At 42.7% G+C, this 27512-nt stretch overlaps 1 protein-coding gene across 1 annotated transcript in view; it reads left to right on the top strand.

Moving 5' to 3' along the window:
* The window catches only part of tiam2a (TIAM Rac1 associated GEF 2a), a 141594-nt gene that overhangs the window by 12163 nt on the left and 101919 nt on the right, over window positions 1-27512 (top strand). The window contains exons 7-10 of the mRNA XM_080750603.1: window positions 9644-9905; window positions 10807-11007; window positions 13688-13863; window positions 20723-20947. Coding sequence (XP_080606729.1) covers window positions 9644-9905; window positions 10807-11007; window positions 13688-13863; window positions 20723-20947 — 864 coding nt within the window. The remainder of the gene's footprint in view (window positions 1-9643; window positions 9906-10806; window positions 11008-13687; window positions 13864-20722; window positions 20948-27512) is intronic.

The following is a 27512-nucleotide window of genomic DNA, read 5'->3' as shown; positions in this document are numbered from 1 at the left end:
TCGCAGTTAATAATTAAAAAAAGGAAAGGTCTTGGACATACAAGGTTTCCACCCGACGACAACGATATTTAGTTTTTGCCTTGGAGCAGAGAACTGCCATCTTGTTAGAGAGAGGAAGAATACATGGATGCCAGCCATGCATGGAGCATGAGCCACGAGCCACCGCGGTGGGCCAGGCTGGCATCAGGCTTGGCACACACACACACACACACGCACACGCACACACACACACACACACACACACACACACACACACACACACACACACATACACACACACACACACACAAAAGAAAATAAAAAAGGGTGCCTTTCCCTTCCCTTCCCCCGGGCCTTAGTAGCACAACAACCAAATGTCTGATGTCACAACACAGTGGGGGTGACGTGCTGAGAAGTGAAATGTTTAGTGGCGGAAGGAACACAGTGTCGTCGTCGTGTCTTTCGGAGGCGCAGACAGAGATGAGAGGTGTGAGACACGGACGGTCCGTCGAGGAGCTGCTCGATGGCTACCGGGTACCCCTTTATTATAGCATGTTGATGATGCTTTTAATGCGGTAGATTAATTCATTTCTGACATGTGCATGGATTAAAGTTATCAGTCGCCACGGACGATTTGATCTCACGTCATTCGGATTCCACGGAAGCCCAGCATGTCTTCTGAGAGAGCATGTTGCGCACCGACAATAGCGGATCTGCAAGCTGTGTTGTGTGCTTGTACAGCACAGTAGATCTATTTATTGAACGGCTATTTTCGGTTGACAGTTATTTTAAGATTAAACAGATTTTAAAGTGATCAAAAATAGCAATGGAACCTATACACTCATGTTTAGAAGCCTCTTCCATAAACACGAACGGTCTCAGAGATGTCTTGATGCCTCAAATCTGTGATTCCTTCAACTTGTTGCAGAACGGCAGCAACACAGGCTTAGAACGATAATACACCAGTAAGACTCCCTAATCTGGAGATAAGCGTCCGTCAGGTCACATTTACCACTTTGCTTGATTTTAGGGCAAAATCTGTTGGAGCAGTCTCCAAAAATATGTTTGATTAATGATTAATACATAAACATCATGGTTAAACTCATTTTGCTTTTTCATTTTTGCCTTTATTCCATGCATATGTTTAATGTCACAGCTGTTACGCAGTATGGTACAATTTACAATTTCAATGTAGGCATTTAGCAGACGCTCTTAATCCGGAGCTCAGAGTTGTCTCAGATCCCTCCTGGATGTTAGACGAACAAAATGATACCACATATCGTCGTTGTCGGGAGAAAACCTTACCACATACCCTGCCATTTAACAATACCTTCGTACTCTCATATGCCCCTGTCTCCATAGACTTCCATGTAATTCATTGTGCACGGATCATGCACACCCATGCCTAGATAATGCACCACGTGTGTCCACATTGCTCACAGCTTTCAAACAAAAAAATCCGAATGGAAATCCGTTTAGGCATTCATGAGATAGCAGCCATTATGTTTTCCTAAAATGTAAACAAAGATGGCTGCCATGTTTGAAAGATGGGGTTGCTATGGGGGTTAAACATGCAATTTCACGAAAAAAATAAAAAACTGGAAATTCTCGGGATTATCATGCCTGGCAGGGAAAGACATTGAAATAATCTCGGGACTATCGGGCCTGGCATGCAATGAGTTAAACTAGTGAAAACAGCCGATCTACAAGCACACAACGGGCGTTGTGTGCTTGTAGATCGTCTGTTTTCACTACTTTTGTGCAACGGCCTTGTATGATGAAGCAGGGCTTTACTTTGCGAAAGAACGTACACATTTGAAACTTGGAGATACGAGATTTCCACCCGACAACGACGATACGTTTTGCCTCTTTTTAATGGTACCGACATCTCTGTTGGCCCATGGACTAACAGAGACGCTGCTCTTAACTCAATTAGCGCCGATCCCGAGAATACTCGTGAAAAATACTCGAGTAGCACATGCTGCCGATCCCGAGTATACTCGTGAAAAGTACTCTATTACTGTAACGGCGGTACTCTATTACCTGTTGGTGCGAGGAAGGTCCTGACACGATCGCCCTCGCCGATTCATCATCATCACGGATCCACGAGCACAAAATAGTAATCCCATAACATTGAGGCAGACGGGGAATCTCATCTTTAATGTCCATTATCTCTAAACAACACTTTCAAAGGGAGGATGGCAGTAGATTCTCGCTTATATAACACATGTTGAAAAGCAACGATCCGCCATTACACAACAGTATGTTGATGACGAGCGATTCCGGTGAAGGACGTGATGACGTCAAACCGGAAGTGTTTACGCTATGGACTTCTGGCCTTCAAAATAAGACAACGGTTGTGGATGCAGCCTGCGGGAGGCACGCTGGACATTTTAATCCGTTAATTTCAGGAGCACTAAATGAGTTAATAGCTTTAATTTGGCATAAGAGGTTTGTTTGATCTGAGCAACAAGTCAAAGCCCCCAAACGACTCTTGTGTTTTGGGGCTTGAATTGAAATCAAGCCTTTTTCTCTGCACTAATTCGTTTCAGCTTCGCCTCCCGTCTAAAACTTTTAAGAACATTGTTACGGCCGCGCCGAGAGAATTGCCCGTAAGCCTTTACAAAGCTCTGGTAGAGTGCAGCCGAGTTCCGTCAGGAGATTTAACACACTGTGCGCTGCACTCACTCGCACGCTCCTTCTCTGCTGTTAACCCATTTAGGCCTAGAATTATTCCCTGCTAACAGCACAGCGATGCATTTGCGACCTCTGTAAAAATGTAGGCGCTATGTTAGCATCGGGAGCGCTTGCTCATTGGGAAGATGCATTTGCGACGTCTCTTGGCAATTTAGCTCCTCGCTTGCGCGGCCACGTCGCAAATGCATCTTCCAAATGAGCAAACGCTCCCGACGCTACATAGCGCCTACATTGTTACAGAGGGAGAGTAGGCATCGGTGTTATGTCGCTGTGCTGTCTGGGTTGATTGCTTTAACTATTGAGAAATAGCACATATACAAGCTCTCAGCGCGGCACCGAGTGCTGTGCTGTGAGCTTGTAGATCTGCTATTCTTCTTTAAGTCGTGAAAATGTGTGCAAATCTTTGAATATATGACGTTTTAAAGCGAACGTTTGTAACTCAAATTTTGCTTCTGGGGGGGTCCCTGTAACTAAATATTTTGGGTCCGTGGCCAAATACATATCATTTTGGGGGTCCTTCACATGAAAAGGTTTGAGAACCACTGACATAGTAGTCTCTCAAGAACAGACTAACTGAGCTCCAGTTAAGTGAAAAGGACCTTTTCTTTGACAATGGCTAGCCAGATTGCTGACATAGAAACATAGGTTTTTCAAAAAACCTTAGAAGTATTCAAAAGACACTTATAGAATCAGGTCAAAATTTTAATTTTCACGATTTTTCAAAAATAGCAGAAGAGTGCCACGCTGTGAGCTTGTATATCTGCTATTTTTCAATAGTTAAGCATCAAATAATAATATGCAATACGTATTGCGTACCCTGTCTAAATGGCTTATCGAATGACTCATGGCTGTTTTTGGCTGTTTGCTTTGCTCACCCTCAGAGAGGCAATCTGCTAATGGGGATGGGTGCGTTTATGTCTGCAAACAACAACAGCAGCTTCTCTTGTCCCTAAACGATATACTGGGGGGTGGCACCCCGTAAATTAATTTAACCACCTCATTTATAGTGAAAGAAACGTGGCAGGGAACGCGATCTGTTTTCCACAATCAATTTTCTGTATGAAGTTGTCAAATATGTCAGTCATTTCTTTGTATATTATGTGTCATATCTGCCATGTACAACTTAAAAGCCTAAAAGCCAAACAGAAATGTAATTGTCAACGACAAAAACATTATTTATTATTTGAGTGACAATGTGACATGTTAAATCTCATAATCGTGGGGCGCCCGCTGGCCTATTGGTCCAGGTGCGTACCACATACTGTAGGCATTGTCACTTAGGCATCGATCCCTGACGGCGTCGCCGTTCGATTCCTGATCCGGACGACCTTTGCCGCATGTCACTCCCCATCTCTGCCCCCATTTCCTGTCAGTCTACTGTCCTATCCAATAATGGCATAAAAGAATAATCTTAAAAAAGAAAATCTCATAATCGTGACAGCCTTGCCCATAGCTTCTATGTAGAATTCAGGAGCAATTTTGGAGCCAGCATTCGATAAAGAAGTGTATTGGATTTGACCTCTTTGGCACTCTTTGGGGACACGGCTTTCAGTGTAAATAAGCATTGTCCTCGGCTGAGCCCCCACTGTTCACTGGATAACACTGTTAATCCCTGGGCTTGTGTTTGTGCTTAACTCATTTTGGGATTAGGTCTGGATCCACACAACAATTTACTTCATTACACAGCAAGAATACTGATAAAGTAGTATATATTTGTTTCTTTATCTGACCCTTTAAGTCACAGAGAAACTTTTTTGTTACCAATTATTTTTTCTTTTATTCACAGAATATAGAATGCAACTAAGTATGAAAGTTAAACAAATGTATCATGAATACAAATAAGGATAAAAAAATAACAAGATACATGTACAAACAACATACACACTAACCCTAACCCTAACCAACAACAAAAAAAAAAACAAGCGAACCCACCCACCCCTCTTTCCCTGGACCAAGTCACAGAGAAACTTAAAGAATGAAGAAAAATAAACTGTTTTTGGCCCTGACTAGAAAGACATTTATGGACAAACTCAAAGTCTCAAGTTATGTTTACTCATTTGACATTTGACATGGACATCCCAATAACATTGGGCGAACTAGATGCATTGTTTAAAGTGTTTATAGCATGAGGTGCTAATTGGCAACACCCTGTCCATAGGAGGCTTTTCTAATTGGACCCAATACATCAGAAACTATTCCTGTCTCCGTAATCAATTTTAATGAGAAAAGCATTATTCTTATAGAACACATAAATGTTCTCCCTCCTGGAGTTACCACAAGCTGTGGTAACTCCGGCCGGTACGGTGATAGCGACGGCAAGCGTCAAGCGATCTCGCTCATCATAACGAATAAGCTTCAACAAACTAGTTCACATGTACCTTATCAATGGTCTAAGAGTCACGATTGGGTACATATAATTTAAATGGGCAGAATTACGAAAAGCCAGCCTATTATGTGAGGAGAAACATTCTCTCTGTCCTCTTCCTAGTACCCAAGATGCAATGCGCTTCTCTTTCTATCTCTGATCCAGAGGATTAAACTAATTAAAACATTTATTTTTCGGGGGAAAACTACTGTTTTGCTATGTAATTACTGTACCTTTTTCTTCCCTTTTTATTAATATCACGTAGATGTGTTTTTTGTGGTACTTTATATAGCTGTAATGAGGCTATGAAGGGAAAAAAAATCCCATCCACTACCACTATAAAAGAATCTGCAAAGAGGATTCTGTCCCACTGGGATTAAACAAATTAAAACATATATTTTCGGGTAAATCCCCTGTTTTGCAATGTAACTACTGTACCTTTGTCTTCCCTTTTTATTAATATCACCTAGGTGTTTTTCCTTTGGTACTTTATATAGCTGTAATGAGGCTATGAAGGGGAAAAAAAATCCCATCCACTTCCACTATAAAAACAATCTGCCCAGGGTTAATGTCCCATCATAGTAACAGGGCAGAATGGGGCGGGATTTGCAAAAGGGTTTATTGAATTGGGTGTTAGTGAGGTTGCTGGATTCTTTCCCGTGGGGTTTTCCTGAGGAGAGATTCATGGCCCTTAACAACAAGACCTTGGGGTTTCCCTCCCGTCTGCGAAGTCTCAGAGGTTTTTGGAGTCTGGGTTTCCTCATTCCCGCCTGGAGCCACTAACTAACTACCCGTAACTAACTAACCAACCAACCCATTTGGCGCTGTATCTCCTAGGTCTACTAAATCAGTGGTTCTCAACCTGTGGGTCAGGACCCCCAGGGTGGTCCCCAAATTATTTTGGGGGGTCCCCAGATGATTAACTTAATGTGCAACATTGTTTTCTCAATCAACAGTAAACAAACCAACACAGTTTAAGTGTATATAGAGGTTATCTACACATTTCTAAAGTGACAATTCAAAGACTTTTTAATACCGCTAAAATGACAAATTAAACATTGGCCAAATTGTCAATTATTAGTCAGAAATTGTGAAAATAGCTGATCTACATGCTTCGCGCTGCGAGGCGTTGTGAGCATGTAGATCTGCTATTTTCACAATAGAACTATTATACAAAATGTAATGTCTCAACTCTTAGTGCTCATCAAGGTGGGGGGGTCCCCAGTTAAAATATGATTATTTTGGGGGTCGCGGCCCTTAAAGATTGAGAACCACTGGCCTAGATCGCACTTGCCTCCTTTCAACGCGTCGACCAAAACCAGCCGCTCTTCCTTCCCCGTTCTGGTTCCACTCCACCTGGGCTCCAGGGCTCTGTCATGGGCGTAAAGGTCACCCTACGACCCTGGAGCCAAAGGCCAGAAAGAGAGAGCCTGCTGCTAACAAGAAGCAGCTGGTGGAGAAAGGCCTGCGGCTGGAAGAGTGGAACGAGCGTGGATGAATTATGGAGGCCGAAGAGAAATGCCAGCCCTGAGTTCACCCTCCAAAATATTCATTCATTCATTCCTTGTCTGCGTATATTGAATACTCAGACGCTGGCTTGACCCTGAGAAGTCTGTTTGCTTCCTCGCAATTAAATATAAGAAGCCATAGTGTTGTTTGTTTCCCCCTCCTTTAGTATGCGAGAGTCTGCACGATTCATATTCGCTGATACATAAACAAAGAATGTACACGTATGCAATTTTTCAAGCCCGGGGGCCGTTGAATTGGGTCACAGAGAACTGCTTGCACGATGCCAGGAAAGAACTAAGTGGAATATTGTTAAACAAAGGATGAGCACGGTGTGAAAATGTTGCGGAACATAGACAGAGACACGAGAGCAAACAAAGACGAGCACGTTGCATCTCCAGCATGGTTGGAAACCGAGACGGAGACATCTCCGCTCGCCTGGGGGAGGGAGGGGGGGGCGAGAATCGATGCCGCGAACTTTATCGAGTACATGATGAAAGGGAACAATTCCATCTGGGGAATGAGAATGCCACAGCAGACCTCGGAGTAAAACAACGTTGTCTGAGCCCCGTGGCAAAGGTTCACAACCGCCAAGGTGACCCGACGGGGGAAATGTGTCCTACTTTCTCAGGCCGGGGAAAGGTTTAGAGGTTAGAGTTTAGAGGTTGAGATCGCCGTGCTTTGAAGACGGGTTTTAAAGGTTTAACTAGATTTACTTCCATAGTTTCTAGGTGAATTTCACAGCGTCTTGGTATAGCTTTGTGTTGGGGGGCATAATAACCCGGTCACTGCTTCCATAATCCAACTCTTAATGCTGCGTTGACACTGGCAGAGGCAAAAGCTAACGGTCAAGTGTGGTCAGCCGTCACTGAGTGGCCATTGAAGTGTTGCTCCGCACAAGCATGTGTCCACGTGTGGTAGTGACCAGTGAGGAAATACTGTATAAAGGCTTCTGTTCTAAAGAACAGGGAAGTGGCTGATGGCAAGAATGAGTTTCCCCCCGCATTATAAAGCAGGAATGGAATTGTGGAAATGGCATGACCTAATAATTGTCGTTGGAACGCAGCAAAAGGTTTCAGCTCAGCTTTCTTCTATTTTTGTGTGGCTTTTTAGCTACAAAAGTGTGGCGTGTCAGTTTGTATCATGTATCTAAATGCTTGCTGGCTTCCTTTGAAAGCGGCTTGCCTTGTAAACTGTTGCTAGCTGTCACTGCTTGTGTGAACATAATAGCATTAGGCATTTCTTTAACCCATTAAGACCTGGAATTATATCTAACATATAATTTTCCGAATGTCTGTCTGTCTGAGTGTCTGTCTGAAACCGCGTTTCTCCTCAGTGGCTGGAGCAATTGATCTGAAATCGCATCACCATCAGCATATGAACACACCTGACATAACTGTGAAGCCCGTTTGTCACTTTCACAAATCGTATGCTGTATAATTGCATTTTTATGGTGTATCTATATCTATTTAGCCTACAGTACCTTTTGTGACCACACATGTTAAGGGAGGGGCGCTGTTGTTCAGGCCATGCACAATCACACACAAACCCACACACACACACACACACACACACGGGGGGGGGGGGGGGGGGGGGGGGGGGAGTGTGTGTGTGTGCAGGCGGGCAGGCGGGCGGGCGGCGCGGGGGGGGGGGTGGTTCTGGCCCTGTTACAGATGTTGTCCAAAATCATGCAGATCGGTACACAGTATCTCTGTAGCCGTTAAATGGAACGGGTATTTCTTACATTGATGCTCCTACATATTAGCATGCAAGCACCAGTTAAAGTTACTTTCCATCCCTCATATACTGTGTGCACAGTGCACATCCCATAATCCACACACTGCACATCATTTCGGAGCTCATATCTTTGAACGGGTAAGGGCTAGTTATGCTTTAACTATTAAAAAATAGCAGATCTACAAGCTCACAGTGTGGCACCGAGTGCCTACTGCAAGCTTGTAGATCTGCTATTTTTGAAAACATCGTGAATTATTATTATTTTTTCAAGTAAACTTTTGTAAACCAAATCTCTGCTTCTGGGGGGTCCCTGGAACAACATATTTTGAGATGGGGGTCCGTGGCCAAATACATGTAATTTTGAGGGTCCATTGACATTAAATAGTTTGAGAACCACTGCTTTAAAGGAAGGATTTAGAAGGGTCAAAATATCCACAGACCTGCACAAATTATTTTATAACTTTGTCTTTATTGTAGATTGCACTTTTATATAACAAACATAAATACAGCTAAACCAAAAAGAAAAAGTACAACATTACAGGGGTTCACATTATATACCTTCATATTTGCGCATCTCCTTTTTTGAATCTGTACATTAACCATTTTTCCCATCTTTTATTAAAGAGTTCTTCTTTTATTTTCAACTTAAACGTTAATTGTTCCATGTTCTGAACATTGTCCAAGATTGTCCTCCATTGTTTGTAGTCCGGGATATCTTCCTTGAGCCAGTTCCTGTTAATTACCTTTTTTGCAGCAACCAGGAGGATCTTAGTTAAAGGACAACTTTGTTTTTTAATACAAGGGTTCATATTTTAGATTGTAATTAGAGAAAAGAAAAGATGAGTGTTAAAATGTTTACTGCTTTCTATCATTTTAGCCATTTTAGTATTTTGATTTCAGTGTTTGGGGGCATGCGTACAAGTGGCTAAATATGTCTTTTTAGACAAAGTAAGCTGACAATTTCTTTGTTACTATTTACACCAGCCCCCATAAGTCACATCTGCCCATGAAAGATTGCAGTGCATCTTGGGAATGGGCTTAATGTGTCTAAAAATACATATTTAGCCACTTGCATGCTGGCCCCCGACGGGATGAATTAAATGAAAACATTTTAACACTTTTCTTTTCTCTATTATGTAAAATATGAACCTTTGTTGTAAAAAACAAAGTTGTCCTAAATATTTGTCTCCCGCTTGTATAGACCCCTCCATGTGACCCATGTATAGTATCAGACATGAATGCGGAATTTCATATCCCAACACCTCGCATACAACCGAATGTATGACATCCCAGAAAGGCTGGACCTTACTTGCACAAATGTTCACAATTTTTCCCCCTTCCATCTCTCCCCCCCAGCAGGAGCCCCGGTACAAGGACGCCAGCGATGCCTTCGACAGCGGCATCGACGGCCTGACGGCGGACACCAGCTCCCCCTCCCAGGTCTCCTCCAGCCTGCTGTGGTTCCCGGGGGCCTCCAGGGCCCAGTCGTCGGGGGCCCTCCACCACGCCGCCGCCGCCACGGGCGACGCCCTGCGGCAGAACATCTACGAGAACTTCATGAGGGAGCTGGAGACCAGCACCGGCCGAGGAGCAGGCGAGAGGAGAGACCCGTCGTCCACGGGTACCGATGGCTTTGTTTTTCTTACCCCGCCCGTATCTATCCTAGTGGTTTTCAACCTTTTCAGACCGCGACCCCCAAAATGATCATATTTTAACTGACGATAACTAAGAGTTGAGGCATTACATTTTGTATAGCACGGTTCTATTGTGAAAATAGCAGATCTACATGCTCACTTTTTCAAATACATTTTTGGACACTGCTCCTACAGATTTTGCCCTAAAATCATGCAAATCGGTACACAGTATGTCTACACTCATCTCATCAACATGGATCCCCATATAGCGCCACCATCAGGCCGATTTTTTCAAACACATTTTTGGACACTGCTATATTTTGCCCTAAAATCACGCTGCGACCTGACGGTCGCTTATCTCCCGATTAGGGTGTCTTACTGGTTTTAGAGGTATAAAAAAGTCCTTAAATTGTCACTTTAGAAATGTGCAGACACCCTATATACACTTACACTTTATGTTGGTTTGTTTACTGTTGAGTGAGAAAACAATATTGCACATTAAGTTAATCATCTGGGGACCCCCCCCCCCCCAAAATAATTTGGGGACCCCCTCTGGGGTTAACCTACTGTCTTCGTATTGTTGACTACCCTAGGAGACCAAAACAATGTTAATTGCACAGCCTGAGAACCGCAGACATTTTAACCAAACGGGTACACCAGAGACAGATGAGACAGGTGAGATACCCGGACTGCACAGGAATTAAAAAATTCAGCTAAAAGCAAGAGTAAAGCAATTGGTTTTGAGCTGTGCTTTTTGGGTGTAGTGGGAGTTTATTCCAAGCTGTCGGTCCGTAGAAGCAAAAAGCTGCTTCACCATATTTGTTATGTCATATTAGGGACATATATCTATATAAGAGTGATAAATACATATTTATAACTCTTTATCAGGTACCGAGGAGGGCGACAGCAGCAGCAGCGAGTCGGCGGAGGGCTCCCTGGAGCAGCTGGACCTCCTGTTTGAGAAGGAGCAGGGGGTGGTGAGGCGAGCGGGGTGGCTCTCCTTCAAGCCCCTGCTCACCCTGCACAAGGACCGCAAGCTGGAGCTGGTGGCCCGGCGCCGGTGGAAGCACTACTGGGTGACTCTGAAAGGTGAGCCGCGCTGAGCCAAAACCCCATCTATTATTGGCACATTATTTTGACTTCTTTGACCAAATCTTCTCAGAAAAGTAGATTTATCTCGGATTCTACTCCCAGATTTTGAATAAGGCTATCGTGCAAATTGCAGACTAACAGTGCTGAAGGAGGAAAGTCATAGTTTTTGATGGCTGTTGGTCGGGCATTCCACATGTTGGTGGCCTAATGCAGTGGTTCTTAGTGGGACCCCCCCACCCTGACAAGCACTACTTTGAGTTGAGGAATTACATTTTGTTTAATACGATTCTATTGTGAAAATAGCAGATCTACATGCTCACAATGCCTCGCGTTGCGAGCAGGTAGATCTGCTATTTTCAAAAGTTCTGCCTCTAACATTTTGACAATTTGGCCAATGTTTAAAATAATGTGGGGACCCCCCTGGGGGCCCCAACCCACAGGTTGAGAACCACTGGCCTAGTGAATCCGTCCCCGTGTTTGTCCCTAATCTGGGGGGAACGGGATCAACGGTGTTGTGCCCGTGGGTGTTATTCAGTCTTTAGAAGTAGTAGGACAGGTACGTCGTGGACACTGGTCCCTTGAGCATCTTGAAAACCAGGCCCAGCACAAGTTGCTGTACGCCGTCCTCTACCCGGAGCCAATTATGCTGCCGATGTGTCCCGATTGTCAAACACTCTCAACCTGATGTCCCTTTAGGGTTCATTATGTGGTTAAACACACTCATTGAGTTGTTTTGTTGCTTTTACAGAGTTAAAGGATAAACGTCATATAATTGTAGTGGAGTAAAGTACAATATTCTTTGAGTAAAAAGTAAAAGCACCGAAAATTGGAAATGCTCCAGTAAATTAACTCACTGACTGCTCTATCACGAGTTTCACAAATTATTCCCGTTGTTTGATGCTGCCACGCCCGAGTTTCGAGCTGTTTTTGCAACAAAAAAAAACTCCTTCTAGCTACCAAGCATGATCGCAATCGCGAAATTGCATGTCTGACCCCCATACCAACCCCATCTTTCAAACATGTTTGTTTACATTTGAAGAAAACATAATGGCTGCTATATCATGAATGCCTGAACGGATTTCATGATATTTTATCATGAACATTAGTGAGGACCTATTATATGAAGACAGGTTGAAAAGTGGTGAACTACTCCTTTAAGTACAATACTAACGGTAAATGTAGTTACTTTACACCACCAAAAACAAGTGTGCATGTGTGCACGCACGCACATGTGGCCCCATTTCCAGGCTTGGACAATGAGCGTGCACAATCTGTTCTGAAGTATTCACTGACTAGCAGCGCTACTTATCTTATCAAACATTGATCACATGGAGGCTTTGTTTTTTGCTTCAAGGCCTCCGCTGATCCTCGCCGACGTCTCAGACCTGCTAGACATCATTGCTGACATTCTTCCCAGGTTTCACATTGTTCAGGAAGGCCTCAAAACCAAAAATACATATAGCCGTTCTACAAGCTCATAACACGCCGCGCTTGTAGTTTGCCTATTTCCAGGGAAGATCATATTTAGTGTAAAACGAAAATCGGAGAGAACTTAGTAGTCTCATTTTAGATTTTAACCATTTTAACCATAGCTTATACGTTGGCTATTAAACAATAGCAGATATACCTGTACAACACGCTATGAGCTTGTAGAGCTGCTATTTTTGGAAAATTGTGCAAACTCATGTGAATCTTACTATTTGCATTTTTATCAGAAAACTGTTGGGCAAGACATTTTTAGAATCTGCCGCAGGTTTTAATGGATTGATCCACACCTTCTTATTTACATCTACCTTCAAACACACTATCTCACCCCCTCCTACATTTGTTTGTTTGTTTGTTTCTCCTCTCTTGCTGTCTGTCTCTCTGTACTTTCTCTCTCTCTCTCTCTCTCTCTCTCTCTCTCTCTCTCTCTCTCTCTCTCTCTCTCTCTCTCTCTCAGTACGTTGTAGCACTTGCCCTAGTTTTGACGACAACGCAAATGTTCAAATTTAATTTAGAGACGGCATGTTATTGAGAGACAGATTTAGAAATCCGAAATCTGCAAAAAAATCAAATAAAAAGGAGAGAGAGAGAGAGAGAGAGAGAGAGAGAGGAGAGAGAGAAATCAGGGACCCAGTGGTGACAGTTGCGAAAATTGGAGAAAAAAAAATCCACCCTGGTCCGAAAATAAATACGAAAACGGGTCGCAGTATGCAAACGTGATTGACATAACGTGAGGTCGTTTTTTATTTTATTTACTTGCTCCAAAATTCGCTCCAATACGGCAGTGTGCAGAGACCTTTAGATAGACCTTTCATATCGCTTCACAAACGGCACATTAGGACGATAATCACTATTATTGTTTAACGTGATAAAAAAAAACGCTCACAATAATCGCATCGATCTTTATATATGATGAAATTGTCCTCCTTCATGTGCTGGGTTCAATTCACCTTTGATCCACTTAAATACTTTTTTTTTCACTCTACCAAATCTCTTTGCCCAAAAAAATAGCCGATCTACAAGCTCACAACGCGTCGCAAACGCGACGCGTTGTGAGCTTGTAGATCTGCTATTTTTTGGCAAATGTTCTACCCAGAATATCGATGCAGGGGTTCAAGTGGTTGATAAATCACGATTATGTTGGTCACACTAATCGTGACATGACATAATGTTGGTATGGTCCCGTCCCCAGGATGTACGCTGCTGTTCTACGAGACCTATGGGAAAGGAGGCTGTGTGGAGCAGGAGCTGTCTCCTCGCTACGCCCTGCTGGCGGAGGACAGCGTGGTGCAGGCCGTCCCCGAACACCCCAAGAAGGAGAACGTCTTCTGCCTCAGCAACGCCTACGGCGATGTCTACCTCTTCCAGGTAGGAGAGGAGAAAAAGCCAAGCACAAAGTGTCTCTGCAACTGTCAAGAGTGTGTGTGTGTGTGTGTGTGTTACTGCAGCAATTCACCCTTTGTCAAGTCCCGCCCGTCGTCCCGCCCCTCTTCACACCCATTGGTTGCTGTGTCTTGGTGGGACACTTTGGTGGGACATTTTAATTCAGTTGCTTCGTATTGTTATTCTGTGTGTTCAATTCTCAGTGGCAGTATAGTGACTCGGCATGTTTTTAAATGTTTTTATTTCTCCAAAAATTATGTTTTAGCAAATTCAACATAAAAAAGGCGGAACCAGGGCGGGACAAGGCAGATAGAGCCTGCTGGTTGGTCAGTCAGGGACCAACCAGAAGGCTAACAAAGGGTCAATTGTCTAACATTTAGAATTTCAAGGACCCCCCCAATTTGATATTCCTTAGGCCATAGATATGGTATGATTTATTTTAATTTATTTATTTATTTTATCTCCGGGACCCTTACTCTTAGAGTTAAATTAACATTGACGGTTTTAGTGTACACATGGAACATGAAACATGTTTTTTTTTTACATTTTCGCATATTAAATAGTAGATACAGTATAACCTCGCGTTGTGACGATCACATTTAGCCTCTGCTTCCGAAAAGCTTGTCCGTCGTTCAAGATTAAACTTGTATATACGATCAGGATAATCCCATAGCTTCCTTGAATTAGCAGGTGAAACTTTTCTTGCCTTTTGCGCAATCTCAGTATTGGAAGAACCCACATTAGTGAGAGGTCGGACCACAAAATCATCTTTTACTGCTTGATGACTCAAATTTGTTTGGTAACAAAAATCTGATTTGAGGCCTGCCAGTCTGAACATAAGCCCTACTGACCTAATTCACTGCTGACCTCGAGACTTTGTCAGGAGTCTTGCCAGCCCAGCCCAGCTCTGCTGATCGTTGCAAACTTCTCTCAGTGCTTGCTTGCTTGATGAAGTCCCAGCCGTGGTGTTTGGCGCTGCTACGGATCTAATGAAATGTGGCAGCGGAGCGACGCGAGCCCCAGAGGCAGGCAGGGCAGAGAGAAGATCAGTGCAATGAAATGAAGACTCGGCCTGGAGTTCCTACTCGCAGCCCCCGGGCCTACCATGAGTCAGTGTGAATCTGCTCACTTTTTTAGTTTAGTTTAGTTTATTTCGATCCTCATCAAAAGTTTCACAAAAACATAAAACATTACAGCAATTTCTAGCTGATCGAAAAGGCATAGGCCGAAGCTCAGAGCTTATTAATGCCTATCCTTTTCCCCTATAATTAACATTTCAATTTAAAATAAAAGTTCATATTGCATGAACACTCAAACATCCGTTTTACTTTAACAATGTCACTGTTCGTAATAAAACGAACCTTTCCAAATTACTTAAATTATTCAGAAAAATAAAATAAGTCAAAAATCAAATCAAATAAAATATCTTACAATTGTATACAGTACATCAGTACATATAGTTTATACCCACATTCTGTATGCTTATTACCAACACCAATACTGCCACATCACACCCTGTCGCTCATCCAAATACTATACTTATAAATGTAATTATTTGTTTTTATTTAACAATTTAATTATTGAATTCCTTTAGGTCGCTAGATTTTCATTTCTATATTTCTCCAAAACAATCTCCTTTAGCTGTTTTTTAAATTGTCTCAAATCTTTGCAGATTTGGACCTGCTCCGGTAAAACGTTCCATAATTGGACTCCTCTGACAGATATGCACATGCTCTTCATGGTCGTCCGAGCCCCAATATGTTTAAAGTTCTTTTCCCTTCTCAATTCATACCTCCCCTCCCTATCCTTGAACAAACTCTGTACATGACTAGGTAGTAGTTTATACCTTGCCTTATACATAATCTGTAATGTTTTAAATTCAACTAGGTCATGAAACTTAAATGATTTGGAATTTAAAAATAATACATTTGTGTGATCATGATAACCTACCTTATGAACTATACGTATTGCTTTTTTTTGGATAATGCATAATGGATTTAGGTTTGTATGATAGGTGTTTCCCCACACCTCCACACAATAGGATAGGTAAGGCAGTATTAGTGTGTTATACAGCATGAACAGTGAATTGTTGTTCAAAATATTCTTAACCTTGTACAATATCCCAATACTCCTAGACACTTTTGCCAGTACATGATTTATATGGGCTTTCCAACTGAACTTATGGTCAATTACGACTCCGAGGAACATGTTCTCATATACTCTTTCCAACATTACATTATCTATCGTTAATTCAACCTTTGCATTTAATTCAATTTTTTTGTTTCCAAAAATCATAAATTTTGTTTTTTTTAGGTTAAGTGATAATTTATTTGAATCGAACCATAATTTCAGTTTCCCCAGTTCAGTAGAGACAACCCTCAGCAGTTGCTGGAGGTTCTCCCCGGAGCAAAAGATATTTGTATCATCTGCAAAAATAACAAACTTCAAAATATTTGAAACTTTACATATGTCATTTATATATAAGATAAATAACTTAGGGCCTAATATAGACCCTTGTGGAACGCCACAAGTAATATCTAGTCTTGTTGACATAAACTCCCCCATCTGTACAAACTGTTTTCTATTTTCAATATAACTTTTGATCCACTTAAGCCCTACCCCTCTAATTCCATAATTGTCCATCTTGTGTAGTAAAATTTCATGATTAATAGTGTCAAAAGCTTTCTTTAGATCAATAAATACTCCTACTGCATATTTCTTATCTTGAACTGAAGTTGTTAATTCTTCTATTAACTCAATTAATGCCAGTGAGGTAGATCTATTGGTTCTAAATCCATACTGACAATCTGTCAGCAGATCATGTTTTTCTATGAAGCTATCCAATCTAGCAGAAAATAGTTTTTCTAGGATCTTAGAGAATTGAGATAGCAAGGAAACTGGCCTGTAGTTAGTAAAAATATGTTTGTCTCCTGCTTTATGTATAGGTATTACTTTAGCAATTTTCATCTGGCAAGGAAAAGATCCTGATTTAAATGATGCATTACAAATATGAACTAAAGGGTCAGCAATAGAATTGATTATATTTTTTATAAGTTTCATGTCAATGCCATTCCAGTCCGTCGATGTTTTGCTTTTAAATTTTTGTACAATATCAATAATTTCATGTCTGTCTGTTTTGCGCAGGAAAATTGAGTCTGGATTTCTTTCATCAAGATTTTGAACATCCCTCCCTAAGGGAGAGGTTATTTCATTTGCCAGTTTGGGACCCACTCCTACAAAAAAATCATTGAACCCCTGAACCACATCATTCATGTTGTCAATTGTGTTTTCATTAACAACAAAATGATCAGTATAGTTAGAGTTTTTTTTATTTCTTATAATGCTATTTAATATATTCCAGGTACCCTTAATATTATTTTTATTCCTATCCAGTAATGTATTATAATATTCTTTCTTACATTTCCTAATTATATCCATTAATTTATTTTTATATCTTTTATATTTAATTTCTTTATCTCTAGTTCTATATCTTAAAAATTCTCTGTACAAAGTATTCTTTTTTTTACATGCATTTGTCAATCCCCTTGTGAACCAGGGCTTTTCTATGCGTTTAGGTTTCATACTGCATCTCTGCATTGGGCAGTTCCTTTCATATAGCTGTAAGAATGTTTTTAAAAAATGATCATAAGCTAGATCCACATTGTCTGTTTCATATACGTTCCTCCAACCTTCATTTAACAATTCACTATTTAAGGCATCAATAGCTACTTCCGTTCTCAATCTCTTGTATCTGGCTATGTTACTTTCCCTCTTCAGGCTATAGTCACAGTCATATATTGCAAAGACTGGCATATGATCGGTAAGGTCTTTTATCAACAAACCACTCACAATGTTATCATCCATATTATTGGTAAAAATATTATCTATGATGGTAGCTGAATGTGGTGTTATTCTGCTAGGCTGAGTTATAATAGGATAAAGGCTCATACTATACATTGCCGCTATGAATTCATCAATTGCTAAGTATTTATGAGGATTAAGAAGATCAACGTTGTAATCACCGCAAACATAAGCAATCTTCTGCTCAGTAGTACTTGAGAACATGTCTTCCATAAAATTCTTAAAAGTTTCTATTCTGGAATTAGGTTCCCTATATACACAGCTGACAATGATATTCTTCTTTTTTTCCATGTTGATCTCAATCGTGACACATTCACAAGTATCTTCAATAGCAGTAGTCATAGTTTCTAATATTTTGTATTTCAATCTTTTATCCACAAACAATGCTGTTCCCCCTCCTGTTTTTTTGGATTTCTTTTTTCTGTTCATCATGATTAGATCATAACCCTCCAGCTCAAAGTCAACCCCCCTTTCTGAGCAGAGCCAGGTTTCAGAGAGAGCTATCACACTGAACGGTGTGATAAACTTGCTCAGATAGTCTTTAATACTTTCAAAGTTTTTATACAGGCTCCTGCTATTGAAGTGGATAATAGAAATACAACGATCCGTTGTTATACTATTATTAAACTGTTCTCTTGTGTAGTAACGACAATTATTTACATTCATGAAAAAGTTACCCTCAGGGTCAATTTCTTCATTTAGATCGTTCATTATAAGAGTCAAAAGTTCCCAGTAATAACTCCCCTGCAGCTTCAAGCCCATTGCACAAGAGTCCTTGTATTTCCCAAGCATTTAAGACTTGCTCTCTCACATTCAGACGCCACTCACACCCCCACACACTCTTACTCACGCAACACACACACACACGCCGCAGTGACCGCACACACACGCACACAGCGCTCGCATGCTCGTGAGCACACCCGCAACACACATGCACATCCCCGCACACATACCCGCAGCTTCCCACGATCGCACACATCCAATGTCGTTTACACTTTACGAGCAGAGAGAGAGAGAGAGAGACAGACGGAGAGATAGAGAGAAAGAGAGAGACAGACGGAGAGAGAGAGAGAAAGAGAGAGACAGACATAGAGAGAGAGACAGGCGGAGAAAATGAAAGAGCCCTGAAATGAAAGTCCTCAAAAGTCATTGTCCTTGTCCATGCTTCAAAAAAACACATGAAAAAAGTAATGAAAAAAATAATCCATGCTTGCCGATATCCCAAATCAATGCATGCGTGTATTAATCCTTTAGAAGAAAAAAAATAGTTCCATGTCGATAGGAATAGCCCCTGCTTTCCCATAGTCTCATGCATGCACATAATTAAGTCTATAGTCCATTCCAAAAAAGCAAAAAATAAGGTATCAGTCTTTTTCATGCATTCTTTATCTACGGGACACCTATAACAAAAAGTGATGCCTTCCAGGGTGGCTTGCCCACCACCCGGGTTAAAAAATAGGCATGCAAAAACATCAGCTTTAGTCCATGCAAGAAGCACTATCCCCGAGCAACCAAAGCCCTCATGTGTCTTTATAGAGAAAAACAAAAATATAGTAGCGAGACAAAAAATAGTCCATGCACAAGCCATATAAGCAAAGCGTTTTCACTGTCAAGTCATAGCCAAGGCACGGTGCCTATAAGCCCACTATTTTCCATATTTGACCAATTCCTGGAGATCTCTTACCAGTATTGGCTTTGCATCCTCAGGCGCTCCGTTCGGCTTAATCCACACTTTGCAGCTCCTTGTCCAGGTGGCTTGTATTTTTTTCTGCTTTTTTAGGATTCGTGCTTCTCTTGCTATATCTGCATTTCGTTTTGTTAGATGATCATTTAGGTATACGTTGGTCCCCCGAAGTTTACTGGCCTGTGACAGCAAGGCCAGTTTATTTTTTCGGTTAGCGAAACGTATTACAATTAACGGCGTGGTGGTGCCGTCTCTCCTAGGGAGTGAGTGACAGGCTGATAACATGTTGGCTTGCAATCCCATGTTTTGTTTAGCGAAGAACTCCAGGACCTGATTCTCCAGAGAAACTTGTTCGCTTGGTGAATCCTCCACTCCTTGTCCCCGTGTTGTTCCTGATACAACCCGAGAGTAGTTCACCAGAACCACTTAATAAAGACAGATGGGGAGTGATGATCATCTTACAGCATAGAGGAGTACTCAACCTTTTCAGGCCGTGACCCCCGATATAATCATATTTTAACTCATTTATTGCGTATGACTAGTTTGACGAGTTATATTTTTGGGTCCGTTCTGCGTATGACGAGTCATAAATATGCTGTAATCGTTATAAAACAATTAAAGTTTGAACGCCGATTCACCGTCATTCAGTCTCTATGGACGGTAGCTATTCACAAAAACCGGATCCGGATGTTCCAAAACGGAAATGGGGGGGGGGGGGGGGGGGGGGCGGGAAACGACGCCTGTATCCTGTCTGCCAAAATGCCATCCTTTTCAATGTTACGCAACATCCACGTGGCGCTCAGTTGGTTTCGCTTTGGGCAATGGAAGGCTGCTGTGTTTTGTTGCTTACCATGACTGGATCGTATTGCGAACGCAATCGGCGAACCACTCGCGCAATAGAAGCGCGCACACGCCCACGTTAAAGGTAGGCAAATCCTGTCGGTGTGGACCATTAGAAGGGTCTTAAAATAGCAGTAAATGAGTTAACTGGGGACGCCCCCAACCTGACGAGCACTAAGAGTTGAGGCGTTACATTTTGTATAACACAGTTCTATTGTGAAATACCTGAAAATAGCCCGATATACATGTTCTCAACAGCGACGCGTTGTGAGCATGTAGATAGGCTATTTTCGATTTGACGATTTGGCCAATGTTTAATTTGTCATTTTAGAGGTATTAAAAGGTCCTTAAATGGCACATTAGAAACGTGCATATACAATACCCTCAGGCCCGAATGGATTAACTTTTAATCAAACCTTCAGTCATCTCCTCCCTGCCTCCTCCTCTCCTCCACTGCAGGCCAGCAACCAGACGGACCTGGAGAACTGGGTGACGGCCATCCACTCTGCCAGCGCCTCGCTGCTGGCCAAGCGCCAGGGCAAGGAGGACACGGTGCGCCTGCTGCGCAGCACGCTGCGCGGCCTGCTGCAGAAGATCGACATGGACGGCAAGATGAGGAAGATGGCCGAGCTGCAGCTCACCGTGGTCTCAGACCCCAAGAACCGCAAGGCCATAGACAACCAGGTGAGCAGGCTTCCCACCGTCATGAAATTCCTGGAAATATTTAGAAATTAGGAAAATGTTTTTTTTTTCAGTACTGGAAAAGGTTTGGAATTGATCAAGGGTCCTGGAAAGTCCTGGAAGAATATTTGGCTATGCATTGTTTTATGGCTATTGATTCTCCAGGATGGTATAACGTTGCACAAAATATGTAACATGAGTAGTTTTTTCAAGAACGGGCTACGTGATTGCAGCCTAATGTAGGTGACAAAAAGAACAGATCTACAAGCTCCACAAAGTGCTGCAGCGTGACGTGTAGTTGGCACCAACCTGTGCAGTGCAGCAACAAGTGAATCGTCAGTGATGAAGCAGCAATTTAACTAGCACGAAATTTGGAATGGAATTACACCATAATACCTTTCTATGTTTTATTATTTTTGCTACACTGCCTGTCTTTGGGCATTGCACATAGGAGTAAGGGACTCGTTATTGCGCTGAATGATTGTTATATAGGCCTGGAAATTGGCTTAAATATTCTGGAAACGTTTTGGAAATTCATTGGTAAAAATGTGTGGGAACCCTGGAGAGAGAGGACGCAAGGATGGAGAGATGGTTGTTGAAATTATGATGATGACAATGATGATGATGATATTTTTAGTTCTTACACTGGCCTGGGGCTCAGTCCCAAGGAAGAGAAAAGAAAGAGAAAACCATAAGGGAACACAAAGAAGACTAGTAGACTAGGACAAGAAGAAGAAGTCAGTCAGTCAGTCAGTCAGTCACAACAGGAGCGTGTAGAGCAGGGGTAGGCAACCTTAGGCACAGTTGCCAACACTGGCACAGGGGTGGGTGATCACTGGCACACTGGCAGACGTGTAAGAGAGTGCACTCTTATCTCTATGCAATTTACCTCCTGCATATAAATTCTACATTCAAACTAATAACTTTGACGAGGGAGAGAGTCTGGGAGATAAGTGGGTTATGAGCAGGGGGAGAGTTCCGCCGATTTAAAATGAGCCCAATACGGAACTAAAACTTCCTATGGTTGGCCGCTAGTTGAGCTGTTTTCCCCCTGGCCGGTTGCAAAAAGAATTGTTCTCCATTGGATCCCATTCATTTTCCCCTTTCGTGTTCTAACCTTAATTAACATTTTCATGAATACTTTATGGTTCCTATCGCTAGTTACAAATTGCCTTTCAATCACGATTATATGCGTTTTGTGAAAATAAGGTCCCATTTATGTTAAAATTGATGATAAAGTTGCGGGGGGCGTGGCCAACTAAACTGATACCAGCCGGCTGTGTTCTTCTTCGTGTGCTGTATTTCGGGAGGCTCCGACCACATTCTCCCATGTATCTCTGCGGTTGCACATGACCGTTGGCAGCCAATAGCCTCCTCTGGTTGCATTTCAATCTATGATGGCAACACCCATGCCAAGGACCCATATTGTGTCATTTGCGCTGCATAGAAACCAATGGCTTCGCTTTGTCCATATCTTTTATACAGTCTATGGTTATGAGTGAGTCATGTAAAAGAATATATTTCTAGAGAAGAACAAAAATAAAGGTTGTTATGTATAGCCTGCAAAATCAATTGGAATATGACATTTTGATATGGTGTCAAAATAAAATGAAAACATGGCACTTCATGTCAAAAAGGTTGCCGACCCCTGGTGTAGAGGCTAAATGTACTCACAGGGATCGATAAAGTGTAACTTCAATACTCTGCTCTCCAAGACAGCCGATGTCACTGTCATGATCAATGACCTGAGTGCCACCGCTTCAGATCAATGGCAGTGCGCAGAGAGACTCTAGCTCTAGTCTAGGGCATTCACCACTGCTGCAATTCAATAGTTGACTACTACCAAAGTAGCCAACGAGTTGGTCGACTCACAGTCGGCCCACAGCTGCAATTATGCTGTAGATATGCTGCCCTCATTTATAAATAATTAGTGTGGTTGCCCCTGCAGGGCAACTACACTATACAGTAGTACTTTATAGACTTTATTCCATCCTTCTTTCTAGATTTTCTTAGCCACGCTACCTGGGGCTGTCACGATTATGACATTGATTTTACATGACGATTAATTGTCACTCAAATAATTGCGATTAACGATTTAATTGTGTTTTTGTCGTTGACAATTACATTTCTGTCTGGCTTTTATCGACCAACCAAATATAGTTTAATTTATATAAATGTATTTTTGAATACATTTTCCCAAATATGAAGATGACTGACATCATGTTCAGATCATAGATCACATGAGACTGTCCATATATGGGGCATTCCAAGATATGGGCTTAATATTGATGACCGAGATCAGGGCTCTCCATATATGGGCATAAAAGGGACAAGGACTGACACAGAAATCTCCATATATGGCCATTAATGTATTTTTGAAAGAAGAAAATCCCCATTGACTTCAAATGGAAAAATTTAAATGGTAAGACGGGATTCATTTGTAAGTGTGACTCGCATCACTGCAACTACCACACACATCTTTCTATTATAATAATTAAAATAACGTTTATTTGTTTATTTTTTTAAATCCTCGACTAGTTTCACTACTGCAACACTGAGTGCTTATACTAGTGGACCAGTGGGTGAAACTCGCTTCATGTCGCGTCTAAAGACTTAAACATCTATGCCCGCGCTCTTATTCCACACGGCGCCACCACAGCCAAACAACACGCCTTTGCCCTGCTTCTATTTGCATGATTCGGAGACGAGCGGTTGACGATCGCTTGCGTCATGTATGTTTGGTGGCTCTGTGTGTGTGTGGGTGTGGGTGTGGGTGTAAGGGTGGGTGGGTGGTGGGAGACGTGTCCTAAATGCAGCCTGTCTCCAAACGCATCCCTGAGGGATCCCAGGGGAGGCAGGCCCCTCCCACAGCTCCAGAATGAGAGTCCAGATGTTCTCTGGTAACGTCTCTGTCTCTCAACATGCACTATCCTCCTCTTCCTCCTCTTCCTCTCCCAGCCTCAGAGAGAATGTCAGAGATGCAATGGTGGAAAAAAGTACTCGCATATTTTACTTAAGTACATCACTGAGGATATGTCCCAGGTGCATCCATGTGATGTTTATTCGTTATATTTATTCTATTTATAGTGACTCATAGGAATAGACTACGTGACAACCAGGAATAGTCTGGTGACCACCGGAGAGACAGGTGACAGCCGGAATGTAGACGGCACCTGGGAGCAGGTTGGGCCAGCCTGTGTCTTCTGTGAGGAAGAAGCCCAACAAACCCACGGTTAGGCCTTTAGGAGGGCCATTCAAGCCGCAAGCGGAGCCTGCAGCACCACCGTTGGGCGAGGTGGAGCCTGCAGTACCATTGCGGCTCAAGAATCCACCACTCCTGAGTGAAATGTCTGGGGCTGAAGTCTGGTGCAACGCACATGTCCTGGACCTGGTGAGAGCAGGAGTGGACATGGTGAGACATAGGAGGGGCCCAGACAGGAGTAAATCCACAGAGCCTAGTCCTTCCAAGCACCAGATTTCCTTTCCTAGTCTTGGCAGAGTAGTTCTGGAGTGGTGGAGTGAATGGTCCTGTCTTTCCCTAATGGGACTGATCGTGGGTAGCTACTGGGACGTAAGTCGGGACTTGATCAACCCCTGCTGGGTCACCCAGGTGAGGGGTATGATGTTGCGAGACCCGAAACCCTGATGAGCTTGGGCTACATCACTGAGGATACGTCCCAGCCTCCCAGGTGCATCCATGCGATGTTTTTTCGTTATAGGGTATCAATACTGCAATATAGAAATACTCCGTCACGAGTAAAAGTCCGGGATTCAAAATGTACCCGAGGTAAAGTATGAAAGTGTGGCACCAAAAGTACTTAAAGTGCCAAAAGCTCACAATGCGTTGCGAGGTGTTGATTTAATTGATTTTGTTTGAGATGATTTTACTTATAAACAAAGGAAGTGATGCATTGTGAGCTTGTAGATCTGCTAGGTCCCCCAGGTTGAATTTGGTGCTAAAACCGGGACACATCAGTCCGCATAATTTGCCGACCCGATGACGTCAAAACTGTAACCCTGAGTGATTTGACGTGTCGTCATCCAGGCCCGATCGCCTGACTGTGTTTCAAACCAACCAGAATGTCAGCGTGGAAAGAAAGGACGTTGGGGTCAGAGGACCCTGGGGGTTTGGTTGGTTGGACGAGGCCCGCGGTGATTGATTGAAGGATTTTAAAGGCTGTTGTATCAAAGAGGGCACTACTTTGATGTACTCAAGCCCCCCCTAACCAGCCATGTCTCTTCAAATCAGTGCCAGCAGACCTTTGTTTGAAGTCTGTCTTTGCCCCCCACTCCCCTCCGCACGATCAAGTTGCAAACTTTTCAAGATGCATTATGCGTCGGGGTTTCTACAGACCTTGGAAGGAGGGAAATGAGACATCAGTTAAGAAAAGAAAAAAAAGGCTGCTTTTCTGTGCCGCACTTAATGGCTCTGGAATTGAAGTAAATAAGTTGTACGTGGAGGCCAGATGGCTCCAACGTGGAAGCACTCAGAGTAGCGCTGTTAAGCTGGGCTGTCCATCTACCAGCTGTACCCACAAACAGGCTGTCTGACACAACCGACAGGCTTAGCAGCATGCTGCATGTGTTAAAAGAAAAATCATGAGCTGTGTTTTGGATAGGTAAATGCCAATATGAATCACAATGACTTCTATTTTTAGAAGTATGTTAATGTGCAGGATGTACACACACACACACACACACACACATAGCCTTACATTAAGTCGCTCCTGTATAAGTTTCTGCATTGATGACGTTTATGGCTACAGGAGCGTCTTAACGCTTTGACAGACAGGTCGGGAGTATGGTCTGCAAAACTGCTACTGCGGCTCTACACATGCACACATGCGAGACATATCTTCCGTACAAGTTCGTCAAGGTTTTTGCGACTTGTCCGGTAGCCTTGTTTAATGTATTAGTCCGTATTGTTAAATAAAATGAGTTTTTACCAAGTGTGTGTCTTTTCCAAATCTAGCATCTCTGGTTTGGTTAAAGATGGCTGCACTTATCACGTGACGTTCATCCATTCCCCCATTCGCTCATACAAGGACATGACGTAAGTGTATACGGAAGAATGCACAATAATGCTTCCAGCCACCAACGGGCGCTGTTGCAGCTAACGTTGTAGCAAACGAGGAAAAGTTGTACACTTGGTAAAAACTCATTTTATTTAACAATACGGACTAATACATTAAACAAGGCTACCGGACAAGTCGCAAAAACCTTGACGAACTTGTACGGAAGATATGTCTCGCATGTGTGCATGTGTAGAGCCGCAGTAGCAGTTTTGCAGACCATACTCCCGACCTGTCTGTCAAAGCGTTAAGACGCTCCTGTAGCCATAAACGTCATCAATGCAGAAACTTCTACAGGAGCGACTTAATGTAAGGCTACACACACACACACACACACACACACACACACACACACACACACACACACACACACACACACACACACACACACACACACACACAGTATACCAGTGAGACTCCCTAATCGACATACACAAACTTTAGAAGGCAATGATAGGCAATCAGGAGGGAATATGGGAAATGGGACACATCCATGTAGTTGACATGATTTTAGAGATGCTGTGTACCGCTTTGCGTGATTTTAGGGCAAAACCTGTAGGAGCAGTGTCCAAAAATGTGTTTTGCAAAAATCGGCCTGATGGTGGCGCTAGATGGGACAGATGCATGTTGATGACCTGCCTGTAGAGATACTGTGTACCGCTTTGCGTGATTTTAGGAAAAAATCTGTAGGAGCAGTGTCCAAAAATGTGTTTTGCACGAATCGGCCTCGTGGTGGCGCTAGAAGAGGGCCATACGAGAAATGAGGGGTGGAGGTTGTGGTTTGGCAGCCAAGGAGTGTGTGTGCAACGTTTGGCATGGATAGGGGGCAACGGTGGCGGACATATGAGTAGGGGAAAAGCGTGACGTGACGGACAGACTGACTGACTCCAGCCTTTGATATTAACACATCTGGTGCCAACCCCGAGTTTCCCGAGTTTGAAAAGGTACCACCCCTGTGCCAACCCCGAGTTTCCCGAGTTTGGGCCGTTTTTGAAGAAAAAAAAAACTTTTTTTTTTTTCAATTTTCTTTTTTCAAAAATATTTTTTGGACCTACAGAAATGTATTAGGCATGATCGCGATCGCGAAATTGCATGTTTAACCCCCATACCAACCCATTCTTTCAAACAAGGCAGCCATGTTTGTTTACATCTGAAGAAAACATAATGGCTGATAAATCATGAATGCCTGAACGGATTTCCAAGCGGATTTTTTTGTTTGAAAGCTGTGAACAGTGTGCACACACGTGGTGCATCGTCTAGGCATGGGCGTGCACGACCCGTGCACTATAAATTACATGGAAGTCTATGGAGACCATGGCATCGCGGGACATTGAAGAGAAAAAATCATTGCAACTTAAGTGTTAACTGCGACCTGACAGTCGCAATCATGTTTAATTTGACTGTTGACAAACCAAACCAGATAGCTACACACAGAACTCAGTCAAGCCTCTCAAATCTCCCCCTAAAACATGATTTATACTTTCAGTCCTGCCTGA

The sequence above is a fragment of the Nannobrachium achirus genome (assembly GCF_963921795.1).
Source record: "Nannobrachium achirus genome assembly, chromosome: 20".
In the NCBI taxonomy this organism is placed as follows: domain Eukaryota; kingdom Metazoa; phylum Chordata; class Actinopteri; order Myctophiformes; family Myctophidae; genus Nannobrachium; species Nannobrachium achirus.
This window is presented reverse-complemented; position numbering and strand designations above follow the sequence as displayed.